Here is an 18169-nt window from a genome sequence, read left to right as displayed (position 1 = left end):
GGTGGTGGGCCACATTGAGACACAGATCATGTTTTGAAAAGACAGTCCCCCTGTTTCCCACTGAACCAGATTGACAGTGTCACTCAGGGTTGAGCAGCTCATGAAAGAAAATAAAGGAAACACAGCGAGGTCCTAGCTGCATTAGATTTACTCCTGCTGGGCTGCAGAAAAGCAAGAGGGAGGCCTCTCTAACACGTCCTATTTCCTCGTCACAGGGCCCATTCAGTTTGGCATCTGGGAGGCATGCTGCTTCACTCCCAGGTTCTCTATTATTCACCGCAGTGAAGCCTGCACCATGATACCACTTAATATCAGACAGTCAGAACCAATGTCCGTAGCATTAGCCACCCACCAACCAGTGCTGCTCTATATAGAGGATTGTCAGCAGTGAGGCAGTCCATGAGCAGAGCTGCAGCTCGTACTGTAGATTGAAATGGAGGTGGGAGACTGAGTCTGAAGAAAAGAGAAGGAACTAATAGGCACATCTTTTCTGATTTGAGGAACATGACTATAGCATACATAAGAATGATGGCAGGGGTCTGACACAGTGGTAGTAATTGGATTTCTCAGGCCCTGTGCCCACTCATGATAACATGCTGAGCTGTGACATGGAAAGTCCTTATGTGTGGCGAGGGAGCAAGGTGCAGCCGAGTGGAAGTGGCAGGTGTCAAAGATCCAATTCCCCTCGCTCCCGCTCGATCCTCGAGCCCCCTTTCTCTGGAGACAGTGGAGGAACAACCTGCCCTGTGGTAAAGCCAAACACCAAGCTTGACATTCAGTTGCAAATCCAAGCTAGTTTAACCTACGTAGAGTGCAGTGGAGGAGGTGGAGGAGGAGGAGGGAGGGTGAGCGAGTGGGGGGTGCTGGCAGCGCTGTGGATATAAGAGGTCACGGCCTGATTGCTTGCTTTATTTATTTCCTGATGCTAATGTGAGCTGAATACAGAAGGAGCACAGGATGTCTACGATGTGCTGGAGAACACACAAAGGACCCTGGGACCCCCCACTGCAGAGCTCACAGAGGATGTGGGGTAGCGCAGTGTCTGGCCACGGTTCCCTCCCCTGTCCTCTGAATGCATTCTGGGCCTCGTCTTTAACAAGGACTGCATGAGAACAGGCACATCATTAAAAAGAGCCACTCCGAGACTTTCCTGTCTGCCATTAAACTTAACAACCGACCTCTCCCATTACCTTTTATCCTGCCTTTTAAGGAGGTGGGGGACAGCAGGGTTTGAAAAGTCACATTCGGCTGGCAGGAGACATCCGATGAATGGAGTCTGTCCTTTAGCCAATCGCACATCAGAGGAACAAGAAAGCCTCCTGGGGTGTATTGAAAGTATTTTTTTGTTACAACCTTACTACTGTGGATATTAAGCGAATGAATGTACCAGTTAGTAGTATTAACGTAGTTCACACTGACCTAATTTTACATAATGTACTAATGTGATATGATTCTCTGGGTAATGCCAAGAAAGATGTGTGGTAGCCTAAAGGGAACATCTCATTAGAAGAACAATACAATAACAGAGGACCTTTGTGAGTTGTGTTATTTTTAATGTTGATGAATTTACTTTAATTTGATTATCCACCACCGCCAGCTACGCCACTCTGGATCCTGCTCAGCTCTTGACCTTTCTCACACATGAACATGATGTAAATACAGTGAAAGAGAACATTTAAATTAAATTGAGATTCACTAGTGAACTCATTCACTGTGTTTACATTCACAAAAATATTTATTTTTTAACCATTATTCTGAAAAAAGAGAATATTCCCACTAAGCTGTTTACACAGCTAATGAAAAAAATCCACCAGATAACCACCTTTAAGAAAAGGTCGGCTTTGCAGTATTTGTGCATATCCAAAAACCTTTTTGATATCAAAGTCCGCCATTAATATTTAAAGGAGACCTATTGAGCTTTTTTAACTTTTTCCTTTCTCTCAGTGTTCTTGTGCATGTAAAAGATCTGAAATCCACACCAACAGAAGCTCCTCTCTCCCACAGAAAACACCGCTCCTGAAACGCCTCGTCAGTAGTCCCTTTAATTCCTTAACTTTGTGACATCACACTACGTCACAGAGTCACACATCAGCATAATTAATACCCGGTGGCTAGTTTTGCATGTAGAAATTGATTTAGCACAGCTGCTCTGTTGTTGTAAGCTGTGCTGGGTCAGGCGTGTGTGAGCTGACCAATCAGAACAGACTGGGTATTTACTGGGTCCTGGACAGTCTGACAAAACTGTAAACCTACTCTAGTATGAACCCAAAATGAAATTCTGAAGCTGAAAATGAGCATAATATGTTTCACCTTCCAAACATAAATGTGCATTTTTCTTTTGCAGAGCTGGCCATAAACAGGCAGGAGGCCAAGAGTCGCAAATTGCAGTTAAAAACGTAATTTAGATGCATTTTCTGAAGACGCTGTCCAAAGAATGCTCCTAAAACCCAAATAACCCCGGCATATCCCTCATGCCTTAATCGCTAAATGCAACATTAGGAATAATGCAACAGTTGGAATGAGGCCTAATTTAGGATATGAAAATGTAAAATGCTGTTTACATGACCCGTATCACATTCTGAATTCAGGTTATGCACTGATCTTTACTCAGCTGAGATAACCCTGTTAAGCTCAGTGGCAGTGCATGCTTGCTTGTTCATTCACTGAATAAGGGAAACACAGAGAAGTGGGAGGTCCTTCAATATGAAGACGTGTTGAAAGACAAAATCCAGGCAGGGTCTTGCGGAGACCGTTGGCCAAGACCAGGTCTGAGGTGTAGCCTCAGCAGGTCCCTGTTCTCTGTTTCTGTGCCTTTCACTCTCTCATCAATAGTTTATAATGTGGGTCACCAGCAACCACAATGTGCCTCCCACTACTGAGAAACTCAAAATGTTGAATTACAACATAGCAAGCTCATCCCAGCAAGGTCATCTAGGGGACAGCGTGGGGAACACTGACACTAATTGGCGAATGAAGGATAGTAATGATGGAGGTGATTTGGACGACTTCTCTTTAACCTCTGTTTAACTTCTGCTGAGAACAAATCCAAAAGAGCACATTTCTGCCATGCTGTGTTTTACAGTGTATGCAGGGGTCTGCGCGAGAGAAATTCTGCATTTCGACGGCTATAAAATGTTGGAGAATAAATTATTCTGACTGAATATACATGAGGAGAGCAGAATATGGAAATATTATAGCAGTATGCCTGAGGTAGTAACCTTTTGTTGCCACAACTGAGGAGGACGACATAACTTTACATATTCCTGCTACATATTCCATCTGAGTTACAGTGTTGTCAGGAGAAACAAGGTGATGCGAACTAAGATAAAAAAAAAAAAAAAACTGGGGTGGAGATGACAAAGGCATTGGAGGAGACACTGCAATGAAAGAAAAATAGGAAGAGGGAAATCTCTGATGGATTAAAGAGGAAGGAGGTATCGTGTTTTTCACACAGAGAGGAAGTAATAGGGGTTAAAAAAAGAAATGCACATTGCTGCGGCACAGGAGACCCCCACCTCCCCCCTCTCTCTCTCTCTCTTCCTCCCTCACCCCAGCTGCAGTGATAAATGTCTCTTTGTATTCTGGACAGAAAACTGCGGGCTACAATGTACTTGTCAAAAGACAGCTGATTTTCCTCTTAAACAGAGCAGAGTATACTCCTAATCTTTCCCCTTCTTCACAGAGGGAGAAGATAAAACAAATGCCGCGTGCCAAGACACATAATGCCCAGAATATCTCTCCCCATTCACGACACGTTTCTGTCGGCGTGTGGCTACGAACGCGCTCGTGTGTGCACCCCGTACGTGCCTGCAGCAGGTGAAGCTACGGCATGTGCGTCTCCGTGCCGTTTGTACTTTCCCTAAAAATTTCCCAGCATCCTTAAATCCCGCAGTATAGCCGGTATGGTTCCACTATGAGGGCTCATAAATGGGAGTCAGTGCTACAGGTAATGGAGCTGATTATAGCTATCTGGGCTACGGGCCAGCTGCCAGACTCTGCCCTGCCTGGAGGGAGCACAGGCCGCCTGGTGTCTGATATCCTGGGATCCCTGTAATACAAGCCTTGCTTTGGCAGTCACTCGGTGACTATTCTGCCCACTTCCAGCCACACACTGAGGCTCCTTTGAGTTAGTCTATGTGTATAGTATGTCCTCATCAGGTTGTTTACTCCACATGGTATCAGTCTAATAGTCATACCATTTCAGCAACGAGGCTGTGGTAAGTCATGCTTTTGTAAAGGTGTATTAAGGACTCTTGAGAGGAACTCAAGCTGTCACTAGAGGATCAGGAGCAGGTCTGGAGTTATCTGTTATTTTTCTGTCTGAGAGGCAGAGTGGTCCAACTTCACAAGTTGCATTCCTGGTGTGACGGACAACAATAGCAAAGCAGTTGGGGACACATTCCCCTGGCAGTGCCATAAACATCTTTTTCTCAGCTGTTTCCTCAATCCTCAATAAATCTCGTAGACTAAAGATGTCAAGACCAACGGTACCACATTAGTGTCATCAAATTGTGTAATGTGTAATGTTCAGTATATTACAGGCACTGGCCTGGTTTAACTGCAACTACAACAACAACAACAACACGTCTTTCAATTTTTAATAACAAATTCAAAGACTGTATCGGCGATACCGCAGGCAAAAATCCACGCATGCAGTCCGAGTCAAAAGAAAAATAAAAAGCCTGCAGCTCCACTCCCAGACACATTTCCTGTGTGTATGAAAGCAAACAACTGACTTGTGCAAAGGTAACTCTTTGAGAAGATTGAGAGATTCCTTTGAGAAGTTTGCTCTGAAACTGAACTTCTGAACACAAACTGAATTTCTATTTTATTGTTGAATCACTGTACATAAGAATTCTATTGGTTTGGTAAAGAAGACGTGAACTTGGAGAATCGTGACACCCAATTTAAAGTTACAATCCTTTGGTTGAGTTTAGGGAACAATTGTAGGCGTGGTTCATAGAACACAACCTGGACTGTTGGTTTGCGACGGGAAACAAACGGTGATCTAGTGTTAAGAGTGACGTTTCTACTGCGTGCTGACCTCCCCCTCTGCTCACCTGACTTTCTTCTTTGTTTTTGTCATATTTAACCAGCTGCTAGAGGTCTTTGTTACTTGACTGTAAACAGATGTCATTTGGGAGCATTGACTGCGTGGACTGGTGCTGTCATACTCCGTGGACGGTCTCATTAACCGTGTGACTTCATAAAAATTCAACAGGCATGCAAGAAAACACTGATTACTGACATCAATTTCACCGCCACTATATGGCTGCCTCTGCACTTGCACCGTTTGTGGGTGGGAGAGACATAAAGAACACCACGGCAGAGGAGGCTTTGTTAACCTCTCATTATGTTGAATTTACATCTTATCTCAGTAGATAAGATTATCACTGTAAAATGTAAATTCAGCTCGGATTAGAATCCACGGCAGCGGGCCTACATCAGACTCCTGGAGGAACGAGATCCTCGTCCCACTGACGATGGAGTGAGGGCGAGAATGTCTAAACCGCGGCAAAGATCACTGAGAGGTGATGCGGCTGACGTAGGAGAGTGACTGTTAAGAAACATAATGAGCACAACGATCTAATTTAGAGAAACGATCTTATTAAGATCACTATATAATTATTACAAGTAATGCACGTCCATTACGTGCGTGTGCTTTAGGTGGAAATGGTGCTGCAGCCATAAAGCCCTCAGTCTTATTATGGCTTGGTCTGTGTGGCAGGGGGAGAAGGGGTCGTGCCCACGCAGTGACCTCAAAGAATTAAACCGCAGTGGTGCAGTTAGGAAAAATGGCCGCTGTCTCGGTCCCTCCGACGAGAACCAGGATCAATCGGAGCCACAAAAGGCGAGTCGGCTGGAGACGATGCTGTAGCTCTGCTACTTGAATTTCACTCTATTTCCCCCTTTAAGCCACAGTATTTCTCTCCCTCGTGCCATCTCTTTATCTGTCTCCCCCTCTCTCTTTTCTCTCTTCCCCCCCTCCGTCTCTGATTAACCTTTAAAGACACACACTCGCAGCCACACCTACACACTCCATACACTGTGTACACACTCTCAGACAAGATTTAAAATTCAGGTACTCTCTCCTCTCTCTTTAATACACACTCGGCCCCCATCAACTTCAGCACATTACCTGTTCTTAATCTCCTTCCCTCTGTCTGGGATCATCCTGATCCCCCTGTTTTCCCATCTGCTGTCGATTGGGGCCCAGCTTGGCTAGGTGTTCAACAAACAACTGTGATTCGCTTGGTTTCTGCGGAGATTATTAACACACCTAGCATGCCACAGCATCATGAATAAGCAATGGAGATCCGGAGCCCTATTTTCTCTCCCTCTCTGTGTTTCCTCCCTCCGTCTCTCTCTCTCTTGCTCTCTCTCTTGCTCTCTCTCTCTCGCCCCGCCGCGTTGTGAACTGAATGCCAGGATTGTCTCGAAAATGAGCTGTCAGTGGAGGGCCTGCAATGAGATACATCAGGCTCATTGTGAGCCCTAGAAAATAATGAACTATTCCCATTTCTCTCTCTGATATGTTCAATACGCTATCCATGACAAGTGCAGAGAGATAAGCAGTCCCCTCTTGAGCTGATTAAATACACTGGGTATATTCAGGAGAGCTTTGGCAGAATGAGGGTTCAGGGGGATCCCATTATAGTTTTACAACATCACTATATGTTTTCAGACCGGGCTGGAGGAGAAGACCTTCTGCAAGTATTTCTTTGTTTGTTGTCTGTGTTGGCGTGAAAGAGCAGCTGGAGGCAGCGCTTGTAAAGACTTAGCAGAGAATCAAAACATGTCAAGTTTGTTTAGGTACTTCTTCACATCTCTTAACTTATTCCCTCTCGGAGTTAACTAAAGAACTAAGGGGATGTGCTCGCATATGATTTTGAAGTAATTTGTTGTTTTACTTATGCAAGTAGTGCAAACAAACACTACCGAGAGGCCACAGCCGTGTTTTTAATTTAGAACAGGCATTAAAAGCAGCGGAGTTTTGCGCAGAAGTCCAGAGGGAGAAAAAAGTGATAGAGGGTCTCTGGTCTTCTTTTTACGAGATGAAAAATCAATATTAGCCGGCTCTGTTTTATTACATTAGGTGTAATTTGAATAAGACAGAGACCTCACCGAGTCACGCAATTTTATTTGGCGCTGTGAGCGAGATAAAAAAGACGAGCACAGATGGACACAGCTTGAAACGACATTTTATTTCCTTATACTTCCTCAACTCTCTTCATCTCAGAGGCAAAATCTGCATCTCGGTGGTTCATTACAGACTTCACCACACCTGCCTGCGAGCACTCTCTTGTGGTGTTGATCGCACGCCGTGCGTGTGTGTGTGTGTACGTGTGCGCGTGTGTTTGCACTCTATCTTCCTTAATGCTCGTATTGCACCGAGCTCTTTGTCACTGTCAGCCATTTTACCTCCACCATGGGTTACACATTAGATTAGGCAAATCCAAATCAAAATGGATGGTCCCAGTATAGAGTTTGTATGTTAACCTAATCATAAGACATCATAACGCAACACGTGTTGTCGCCAGCCCCCCGAATCAAGCGAAGACTTTCCAAGCTTAATCCAATCAAATGTTGTTTGAGAATCAGTCAAATCCCCTCCGCACATTCACAGTCTTCGAGCGAGAGAATGAAAAAAAAAAATTTGCTCCTACCTGTCAGAGAGATTGTTTCCCTCTTTTGCTCTTTTTATTTTCCCTCGCTAAGACTGCTTACTACACTCTCAGCTCATCTCTCCATCTCTGTCTCGCTCACGCACACACTCTCTCTCGCTCTCTCTCCCCCTCCACCTCTCTCTCGTGTTGTCAGCAGAGCCCTGTTCCTGTTGCCTTTCCTGATTCTGACACCTGTCAGCATTTTCGTTAGTAGATCAGAGAACTGCAAACTAGAAATGTTCCCGTGTTGAATTTAGGGCAAGTTTGCAGCAGGAACATGTGAGGTGCTTTTACTCTTTCTTTAATTCAACAGGGGAGGGGGGGGGGGACTGCTTGACTGGCACAAAGTTGGGAGATGTGGGTTGGAGATGTTTGCAGTCAGAGGAGGAAGACAGAAAGACGTATGGAGGGGAGAGGGAAAGAGAGAGAGAGGAAAGGTGTGAGGGGTGGGGGGTGGTGGGATGAAATCAATTAGGAACAGTGAAACCCTGCGGATCCGCTGATGGAAGAAGGGAATACGGAGAAATCTGCGGCCCACGGAGGGGGCTTCCATTCCTGGGCTCCAGCTTCAGGCACACACCCATAGGGAGGCTAACAGATAGATGAGAGATATTCTCCAGAGGTGGAGGCCATGCGATGTGTCAGAACTAAAAGAGGCCTGTTCCCTGCTCCATCTAATTGAGCAGTCTTGGATTCCTTTGAGCCTAATAAGCTGCGAGGAGGGGCTTTTATTCCTGACGAACTCTTCGATATTGACCTGATAACGATTCCAAAACCAGGACCGCAAACCTCTAAACCCACAAATCGGACACTCATGCTCTCCCTTTTTCCCTCCCGCGGAGATAACTCGAGCGATTTAACAATACATGAATCTTAATCCTTAAAAACCATGGCTCATCCATATCCGGGGGGAATTAAAGTGTGAGCTATGACAATCAAAGCAAGTCGGAAAAAAATAGATTTAGCTCTCTTTGTCACCAGCCCCCTCGGAGTCTGTTCCCTCGCTTCTCCCTTGACACTAATGGTTCTACAGAGCCAAAGCTAGCATGTCGCACATTTCAACCAAATCCCCCCCTAACTTCACAGACATGCCTATAAAGATAAAGAAGAATTCATTTTATATAGCTTCTCCTCAGTTTTTAGTTACAGCGATATCATCCATTTATATTCCGTTGGCAGATATGAGTGAACCATTACATGTTAAAGATAGCCCTTCCTTTATAGATTTTAAGAGATTTAATGTAATTTGCTCTTCAGATACTTCTCTAAGCTAATCCGCCGGGTGAGGATATTTTAGGTCAGGTTTTCAAAAAGAGCACACACGCCGTCTTTAGATTCTTGGCAGGGATTCAGCAAAGAGGCATCAGATTTAAGTCGAAAATCTCTTCACAAGCACTTTGATGAAAGTTACCTTGGTAGTGGCCGGGGTGGGGATAATGAGTAGCTTTGTTGAAACCACAGAAGAAAAACAAAAAAAAACAGAACTCTGATGGACAAAAGCCAAATATCAAATACAAAAAGGAAAAAAAAAAAAAAGTCTCACTGTGATTCAGAGCGGGGCCAGTTAGCAGCTGAATCTTGTCACACAAATGCATTCCCACATGAAAAGCCCACCAGATGATGGGGACGCAGCGTCTTTGTGTAAAGGTAATGGCTCGTCTCCTGGGCAAACAGCACCTTTACATGACACTGGGAACAGTAAACATTTGCACTGTAAAAGCCCGAGAGTTTAACCCACCCCACCCCCCTCCTTCCAGTTTCCTTTTTTGTTCTCGGCGCTTATCAGCACAAGAAAACAGAACAATAAAAGCACGGGAAAAAAAAAAACAAGGCATTTCTATCCTCGGCTTGTGTGTGTTGTTGTCCTTTGGCAATTGCAGTCTCTCAACTTGTTTTCTGCTTTAGCTGGCAGGAGAGGCGCACTGTACCACAGAGCTACTCCCAGAAGACATCTTAGCAGCGGGGTGTTGAGTGAACATGCCTATTTGTTTTCTGACAATTCCCTCTATTCACTCAATAGAACTAGCAGATAGTGTCCATTTTTGTCAATTAAGACAGATGAGCTCAAAGTAAAAACCGCACCGTCACGTGACTGTAACCGCCGCGCCCGTTCTCATATTATACCAGCCTCCACTGTTCTATTTCTGCCTTCGCACTCGAGTCACTTTGCACAGAGGAAAATGAAAGCAGAGAAAAGAAGGAAGCTAGTGCTCTCCTGAGGAGGCCCACCAAAAAAAAAATCCAATGATGAAAAATCCTCATACAACAGGAGAGACAGATTCAACTGCGCGTCATGCTGAATCTGCCCATCGCTGTCAGCCCACCATGCCCTTTAACTACGTAATTAGACCGTCGAGATGGTAATAGAGGGACGATTTCATTTGCTATGTCATTACATTTCTGCACGTGTAAGGATCTTTGGTCAATTCATTTAATAATTATGAACAGCCTCTCATTACTCTCTGGTGTGACCACTGCTGCTGACTGACTCGCAAAACAAAGGGAGGACAGACTCCAGTGGAGCCATTCTGTTAAGTCCTTACTGAGGGAAAATCTCCAGCCAAAAGTGAGTCTGCAGCTGAGTGCGATGAAGAAGAAGAAGAAGAAGAAGAAGAAGGAGAAGAATAAGAAAAAAAAAGCCAATAACAAACCACCTAATTGTAATTCCAAACAGATACTTTGTTATCATCTATTTGTTCTGGTCAAAAGAATGGACAGCACTGTGAAATAGCCTCTTGTTCTGTTTACCAGCAATGTGTTGCTGCATTACACATTCAGGAGGCATGCATCCGTTTTGCTGAAACAGATACAATCATCGCTGGTGTTAATGAAAAAAGAACTGCCTCAGAGAGCTTTCCCCACTTGTAATATTCTTCGTGTACATCATTTCTAATTGTCTCCGCTAATGAGATCCCACTACTTCGAGACCTGTCAGCATGCATTTTTTTTTAAGACCTTTTCGGACGGTTGCGGAGTAATTTCAGACGCGGCAGCCAATAGTCAGCAAATCTGCTTTTTATTGTTTATTACCCTAATGGTCAGGATACTTCCTGTCCCCGTGTATTCCATCTGAATCGTTACAATCTATGAAGGCGGATCCATTTGTTTGACTCTACTCTTGATTAACAGAAAGTGTAGGTTGCTAATGTCATTACAGCGCAGTCAAACAACATCAACAGCCAAATTGCTCCGAGTGAAGCATCTGGTGAGTTAAACATGCCAGGCTGCAGACGAGGAAGAGCCTACACTCGTCTATTGCTGCTCCTTCAACCACACCCACACACTTCACAGTCCACTGATGGATTAAAATAAAAAAAAATAAAAAAATAGACGGATAAATAATTTAAATAAAATCACATAATCTTCATCCCTTTATGCATTTTTATCAAGCAGGATTCCTTTTCGTTATCTCTCGCTCATTAAAATTTCTTCCCGATATGAGCTGAGGAGGAAGAAAGTAGAGTAGCGAGAGAGAGTCGACAGCCTTACTAGGGCAGCGCTGGTAAAAAGGAAAACCAACATTATGTCGACGTTAGCTGTGAAGAAAGAAAAAACTAAATTTGGCACAAGTTCCCCAAAAATGGAGCACGGTGCAAATGTAAAGTTCAGATAGTGGCGAGTGGTATCTGTGAGAGCTGCCCTGGAGAGTGTGCTTTTAAAATAAAATGTCCGGTCTTCCCTCCTCGCTCAGAATAAAATTGCTAATGTGAGTCATCCTTAAAATGTCTGCAATTTTCACACACGCCTGACTCTTGTGCTCTGCTGAGCTGTTGCACCTGTGCATGTGGTGTTTTCCTTTTTTGGCTCAGTAAATACCCTCAGGTGCATATCGTAACATCCTGGCCTGCTCCAGACAGCTTTATCCTGCTCTTCTACACGAGCTCTCTCCCTCTTACTGACCCGCTCTCTTCCCTCAGTCTGACTGGCAGTAGTTAAGAACGAACATGACCCCTTACACTGACTTCTGCCAACCAAGTGGATGTCTTTTTAAACGGTGAGTCAGAAATGAAACATCAACATTAATTCCCTGCTAAATGATCCTGCTGAATAATGGATGAGGGCACGTGGAGATATGTAGATTTTTCCACCTTCTACCTTTGTGAGCCTAATTGCTGCCATTCAGGCACATCAGAAGTCGGCCCCACTTCAAGAGCAGACATGGCTACTATCAGTCAATAATGTTGCCTAAGCCTGTATCAAAGGGTAGCCTGAGCTGTCAGAGATCCCCCACATTAGCTGCTCCGGCAGGACATCAAAGACAAAAAAAAAAAACTGTGCTGTTATTCATACTTGCACATCTGAAGCCTGCGATGGGCTTAATGCACCTTAAAAGATGCTCTGGTAGCATAAAAAAACAGACTCTCAGAATCTTTATCTTGAAACTGGCAAAACACACTCCAAAGGACAGCGAAGTCCTCTTAACACACACACACACACAAATGCACACACACTCACATCCAAAGCCAGATTTCCTTACCTTGGTCTGGCAGCTGGCAAACATTGGGGGGGACGGTCATGTTCAGCACGTCATTGACAGCCGTGTCAACATAGTGTCCTCTCTGGACATCGTGTTCGCTGTCGGTCTGGTCGCTCTCCTCGTGGCCGCTGTCCTTCAGACTGTTCCCCTCCAGGTCCTTGAACGTCGATGTGCTACATGGGGGCCAGGAGGGAGGAGAAGAGGAAATGTTGATTAACTGTCACATCTCCTTCTCTCAAACGCTCTCCTTCCGTCCCCCGCGTCTCTGATGGTTTGTGACGGGCTGTCCGTCTTTTTCTAACCCCCCCGTCCCTTCCTGTGCGAATCCTTTGCCCTTTTACGTCGCCCGTTTCCATGAATTCAAAACAGATGATTAGGGTGTTTTCTTTGTTGTTGCTGTGAGTCTTAGCTAAATACTACACTGCTGCGAAGAAACAAAGCCTCGCTCCAGCCTCGACGCTTGCAGCAACCATGAAATAAGAAGGAAGTTTAAATCTGCTGAGAGCCTTTCTTGGATTAAGTGGACATTTTTCAACTTCACAGATAGCACAGCAGCTATGTGGGGTTGGCGTTTGAGACAGGGACATTTTGGATGGATGCGCCGACTTCAAGGACATCGCATTGAACAAACAGGAGGCACTCACTCACTACAATCAAACAAATACTGCAGTAATCAGGAATTCCTGGAAGGAAGATGGATGTAGGAAACGCTGGAAGCATACAAACTGAGCATCTGTCTTGTTTGGGGCTCACAGTCAATAAAGAGGGGCGGTGTGGTGGTGGGAAAGAGGGGAGGGGGGCACAATCAACAGCTGCACAGTAACAGCGTGATTTCCCTTCATTTGATTTCCATCCCACTGGAACAAATTCTGCTTTTACAAACAACACTAAATAGGGGTGAATATATGAACATGTGCTCTTGCGGGAGGGAAAAGAAAATGTACGAATGAGTTCATATAAGGGGAGGAAGGAGAGAGAAGAATAGATGGGAGTAAACAAAAAGAAAAAGGGTAGAGAAAGTGAAGGACAGTACAAGGTAGCTGCATTCCCCAGCTCCAGCCTCGCATTCTCCAGCCTGGGAGAGAGGACTGCAGGTAATGCTGGCTCTCTGATGTTATCACTGTAATTGCACCTGTCCCAGACCATGGGCTCACTGGCTCCTGAGGGGATTTCTTTGTAGTGTGCTGCAGAGGCCCACACTTGAATGCTCCTTGTTTACATTAATGCAGGGAATCTTTTGGGGGGAAAATTGCCATAATGGGTTTTCAAAAGGCCTCAAACAAAAGAAAGGAAGGAATGCTCTAGCTGCGGGTGGAAAAAAAAAAAAAAAGAAAGGGAGGATTGTAGTTTTTGAAAGTGAGGCTGCTTAAAGAAACCTCAGTGGCTGGAGGGAATTATTATATGACCCCCATCCCAACCTCCCCAACCCTGCATTCCTGCAAACTCTATCTAATGCCCTTGCTCAGGTGAAGCACAATGAAAACAGTTATCCTTCCCTTTCCTCACCGGGTAATTACTGGCTATTCATGATTCTGCTGTCTTTGACAAACAGCAGAAGAAAAAAGCACAAGAGAAATCTCTTGAATATCACTTAATCGTTGAGTCGTTCCGAGCCGTAACCCGATGTGATTCGAGCCACATGTGTTGCTAATGAACCTAATAAGGTTATCTGTAAATGTGAAAATCATTACTTGCCAATTCTGCCGCTCTGTGTGATCTAATATTCTGAAAGTGCGAGTTTGTGACTACTAAACGCATTACAGAGCAATTCTATTTATCCCCCCCCAAAATCTGATCCTCCCGTTGCAATTATACAGAATGGAAAACATGCAGGAAACACTTGCAAACGGTAGCTGTGCACTCATTAGATAAAACAATTACAGATAACAATGGTAACGAGGTGCTGGTAACAATTCCTAATCAAGACATACCTTTTAATGAGGTGGGCTCTGCTGTTCACGTAACTGGAGTCGATGGAATAATTCTCCGTCTGCAACAGAGCAATGCAGGGGGTGGGGGTGTGGATGAGATGGCGGGGTGGGGGGGGTTGTGGTTGAGGGATGATGGGGGGCAACAGAGAGAGGTACTTTTAATAATGGAAGCAACCAAAATAATGTTACCAGTAATTGGCTTTCAGTAGAAATGTTATTTTACACAAAGGCCCCGGTGAGCAGCCTCGGCTTTCAAAGGGCTGAATCCTATTCTCTTTCAAAGCACACACACAGAGAGGCTGACTGGGAGTTGAGAGCTGAGGAGAGTGCTGCAGTGAGCGCAGCCTCTCTTCTCCTCTTCACCCTCCCCGCTCTCGATCCCTTGCTCCCTCTCCCTTCCTCCCTCCACTGGCGGTCAGCCCACTGTCTTTTAAAATGGAGTCATTAGGGCGGACAGACTAACATGCAGACAGAGGGAGAAGAAAAGTTTCCCTTTTTTTTTCCTCTTCTCTGAACTCTTCACTTTGACCATGCTTGAGAAGATATTAATGTAGAAATATTTAATAAATAACCGGAGAAGTAGATGAAATTAAGAGTGTATCAGGGGAATCTTAACTCCGCAATTGCAGATGAAAAGGCTTTCAGAATATGCATACGATAGATCTCTGACCCACATTAGAGAACACAGTTCAAAGGCATCCTACATTCATTTTTTTTTTCAACATTTATTTAGCAAAGGAGAATGTCTGACAAGTAAGAGAGCGTGGACAGAGGAGTTAGAGTACACTGAGCAGGTAGCCCCTCCTGCGTCTGCCAAGCGTCTCCTCGCACTAGGTAAGATGTCAGAGGGCCAAAGGGTATCAAAGCCTCTCAAAGGACTTTCCCAGTCCTGCGAAAAAAGCCAGGATACGACCCTTTCGACAAAGTTTGATAAGATGCAGGTGTTTTCCCGAGACAGAAAGCAGAGCCTTCACTTAAAATTCCACGGCGCAGATACTGTATCCCGATAAAAGCTACGAGTCAATGGCTGACTTCCGAGGGAAGTCTACAGTACCCGTATCAAAGAACTGTTGAAAAAAGAGAGTCACCCCTATGATAAGAAAGGTTAATGCAGGCACTGGAGCACAATTGCTGATTATCAAGTGAGCTCTGCATTTGACACATGCCTGCTGGTGAGGCAGCGGCGGCCCCGCACAGCTGTCATACGTGGTGACCAAACAGATTTGGATTAAAACTCAGCGTGCGACTGTGCGAACGCTCTCCCTATCAGATGTTAATTGGGTTGAACATTTTGAACTTTTTTCGGCGTCTCTGCGTGGAAGTGGAACCACAATGCGGGAGAGTGTGAGCAGCGAGGACGGTGGGGGAGCCGAGGAATTGTCAAACTTTAGTCCCAGTCTTCTTGGATCTCTTCTGAAATAAATAAATATATACAGGAATAAATAAAAGTGATGCTGGCAGATCACAGCAGCCAATGTGTGGTGTTTACCTCTGGCAAATAGCTCCCATGACCTGTTTGCAGTCTATGAAAAATGTAAGAGCCTAATGCTACCAAATACATGTCTTTGTTTGTTAAGATTCCTGGTATTGAAGACATTTTCTCATGGCTTCAAAGACAACAAAACTGCTGTGCGGCATTATTATCTGACTCACGCTGATGCTGTTCCTGCCTCTTTAGTTGCTGTAAACTTTGAAAAGCTTGTATCTTGCAGTATTCTCCAAAGCACAGAGGTCTACCTTCAATCATTAGAAGATAAGCCGTTGTTTGCCATCTCACCTCACGGACGCCTAATTATTGTTTTGCAGAAGAAAAAAAAAACAAAAACCGATAAGCAACAAAGCGAGGGCAGGCCTCTGATTGGGGTTGGCCAAATTACGATGCAACGTGTTTTTCGCTGAAGGTTAGCATCATTCCGACTCCTTTTTACCATTTACCCCTAATTAAACTTTAACTCATTACTATAGAGGAGATAATTCATAAAAAGGAATTTAATTACCATGTTATTATTAGCCCTTAATTTGGAGCGTGCCATGTTTGTTCTCTTGTATTGCCCCTGACTCCTTTTGTTCCCGTTCAGCTTGACTCCATTAAATATCAAAGGTAACGACAGTGGCAACATAGTGCAACTCAGATTAAATTATTAATTAGACATTAACACATATTATTGAATTAATTTAGAAAATGACGCCACATTTTAGATACGTATTCGGTGTTTAATCACAGAAAAATAAAAAGATCCACAGCGGTTTAGATCAGTGACGTTTATAGCCGACATATTGTAAACGTGTATGTTTTGTGTTCCACCTGTGCTGCACTTTGGTCCCAGTGAGCACAAATTAAACTGCCTCGTCTTCTACAGTGGCTGCGCATCTAGCGAGAGACTAATGAAATTGCGAGGCATGAGTAACAAGGGGAAAACTTTATTTAAAAAGACAAGATAGAAAATTTCTTGTGAATGTCACTCTGGCTGCAGCCTGTAATTGGTTTGGATGGCAGGTTCTGTGCGAGGCAGTATGCCCCTGCTCTCAAGCTGTTCCAGTCCAGAAAAGAAACTGTACTTTCCTTAATACAATTCTCTCGCAGGGGTTTTTTTTTTTTTCTTACATGGAGCTCTCTTAAACGTGTAGTAGGTACAACCCGAGGAGGACACTTCACAGTATTCAACCGTCTCTTTCTCTGTAGCTCATCTAGAGCACAGCAGCTGCTCGTTAATCAAAGGATTCAGCGGTTGATAACAACATTTCCTCTATTCATCAAATTGTCAGTGGAAATAAACAAACAACCAACATGAGAGGGCATAACCTTGGCCATTGATGAGTCACTCAAGAGTGCCTATTCTGGGGGGAAGAATTGGATGCATTAGCCTCGGCTTCCTGTAAAGAAATGTAATGTCTGCCCCCACATTTCTGAGCGACCTCAAATTGGAGGACATGTCAATAGATCTTGCTGGGAGGTCAAGTTTCAGGCAAGAGGATGAGGACTGCTTAACTACAGCGAGGACGCCACAAATGGCTCCTTAATCAGGTTGGACAATGTGTTGTTGTGATCTGAGCGGCCCCAGTTTGGCGGCCAGAGCCACTCTATCCCCATAATTATTGTTCCGTTTCATCTGGAGGACTGGAGGGAGGAATGTAGTCCCCGATGTCGCCGGGTGACTGATAGGTAGTGTCAGGATGAGTGTGGAGGGAAGTGGAAAGAGAGTGGCAAGAGAGAGAGAGGGTGAAAATGGGGAGGAAATGGGTGAGACTTGACCTGCGGGAGACTCGAGGTCCAGCTGCTGCAGCCCAGTAGCTTTTCCCCTTTTCACCCTCTCCAGTAAAACCTGAGGCGCAGGGACGATGGGCTCGCTTCTCTGCCACTGAGAGGAAAAGCAATCTCCTCGCCTAGTTGCTGCCGTAAGATTTGATTTGCCTTCCTCCCAGCGTGACAATTGGTTCTGTAGTCGGGATGCAAGTGTATTCATTGTGTGGGGGCATGGGGAGCACCAGAGAGGACAGGAGGGGTGGGGGAGTGAAGACACCAGTTGTTACACCAGTAAACACCCGACAAGTTCAGCAGATGTCACAGAGATAGGGGAGAAAAAGAGAGAAAAAAAATGTCACACAGCTGCCTTACTGTATGCATTATCGAGGCTGATACAGCACAGTGTAACATTTAAACAGGGAAGCAGCAACATGCACTAACAACATGTTATTTTGAGATAACTCCATCAGCAAATTTGTTTTTAAATTACAGACATTGTTTCCTTTTTTTTTATCCATTTACACATTTAAAAAAAGGAGTGTAGAATGCTGCGATTGTGATAAGCAATCTTTGCCAGGCTGATATCTGTCTGATAAAATGTATCTATGAAACATCACTTAAACCTGCTTAAAAAAAACAGAAGGCATATAAGCAGGGTGGGGCTGGATGTACAAGGCCGTATCTAAAAAAAGAAGAAAACATCTAAAAAGAAGAGAAATTGATTACAGAAGTGACTGGTTTATGTCTGTCATGCGATGCGACTCTTTAACATCGTCAATTTAGCTGACAGACAACATCCAGACACGCTGCTTGTGGACACAAAATGCTCTTACTGCCACACTGAAAAGCA

The 18169-nt window shown here is 44.5% G+C and overlaps 1 protein-coding gene across 1 annotated transcript in view; it reads right to left on the bottom strand.

The window, feature by feature from the left end:
- Positions 1–18169, bottom strand: part of pcdh19 (protocadherin 19) — a 56022-nt gene that overhangs the window by 11734 nt on the left and 26119 nt on the right. Inside the window, exons 3-4 of the mRNA XM_073487458.1 lie at positions 14076–14134; positions 12145–12317 (exon numbers count right to left, since the gene is read on the bottom strand). Coding sequence (XP_073343559.1) covers positions 12145–12317; positions 14076–14134 — 232 coding nt within the window. The remainder of the gene's footprint in view (positions 1–12144; positions 12318–14075; positions 14135–18169) is intronic.

The sequence above is a fragment of the Pagrus major genome, chromosome 18, assembly GCF_040436345.1.
Source record: "Pagrus major chromosome 18, Pma_NU_1.0".
Lineage (NCBI taxonomy): Eukaryota > Metazoa > Chordata > Actinopteri > Spariformes > Sparidae > Pagrus > Pagrus major.
Note: the sequence above shows the minus strand (reverse complement) of the source record. Positions and strands in the feature narration are given on the sequence as shown.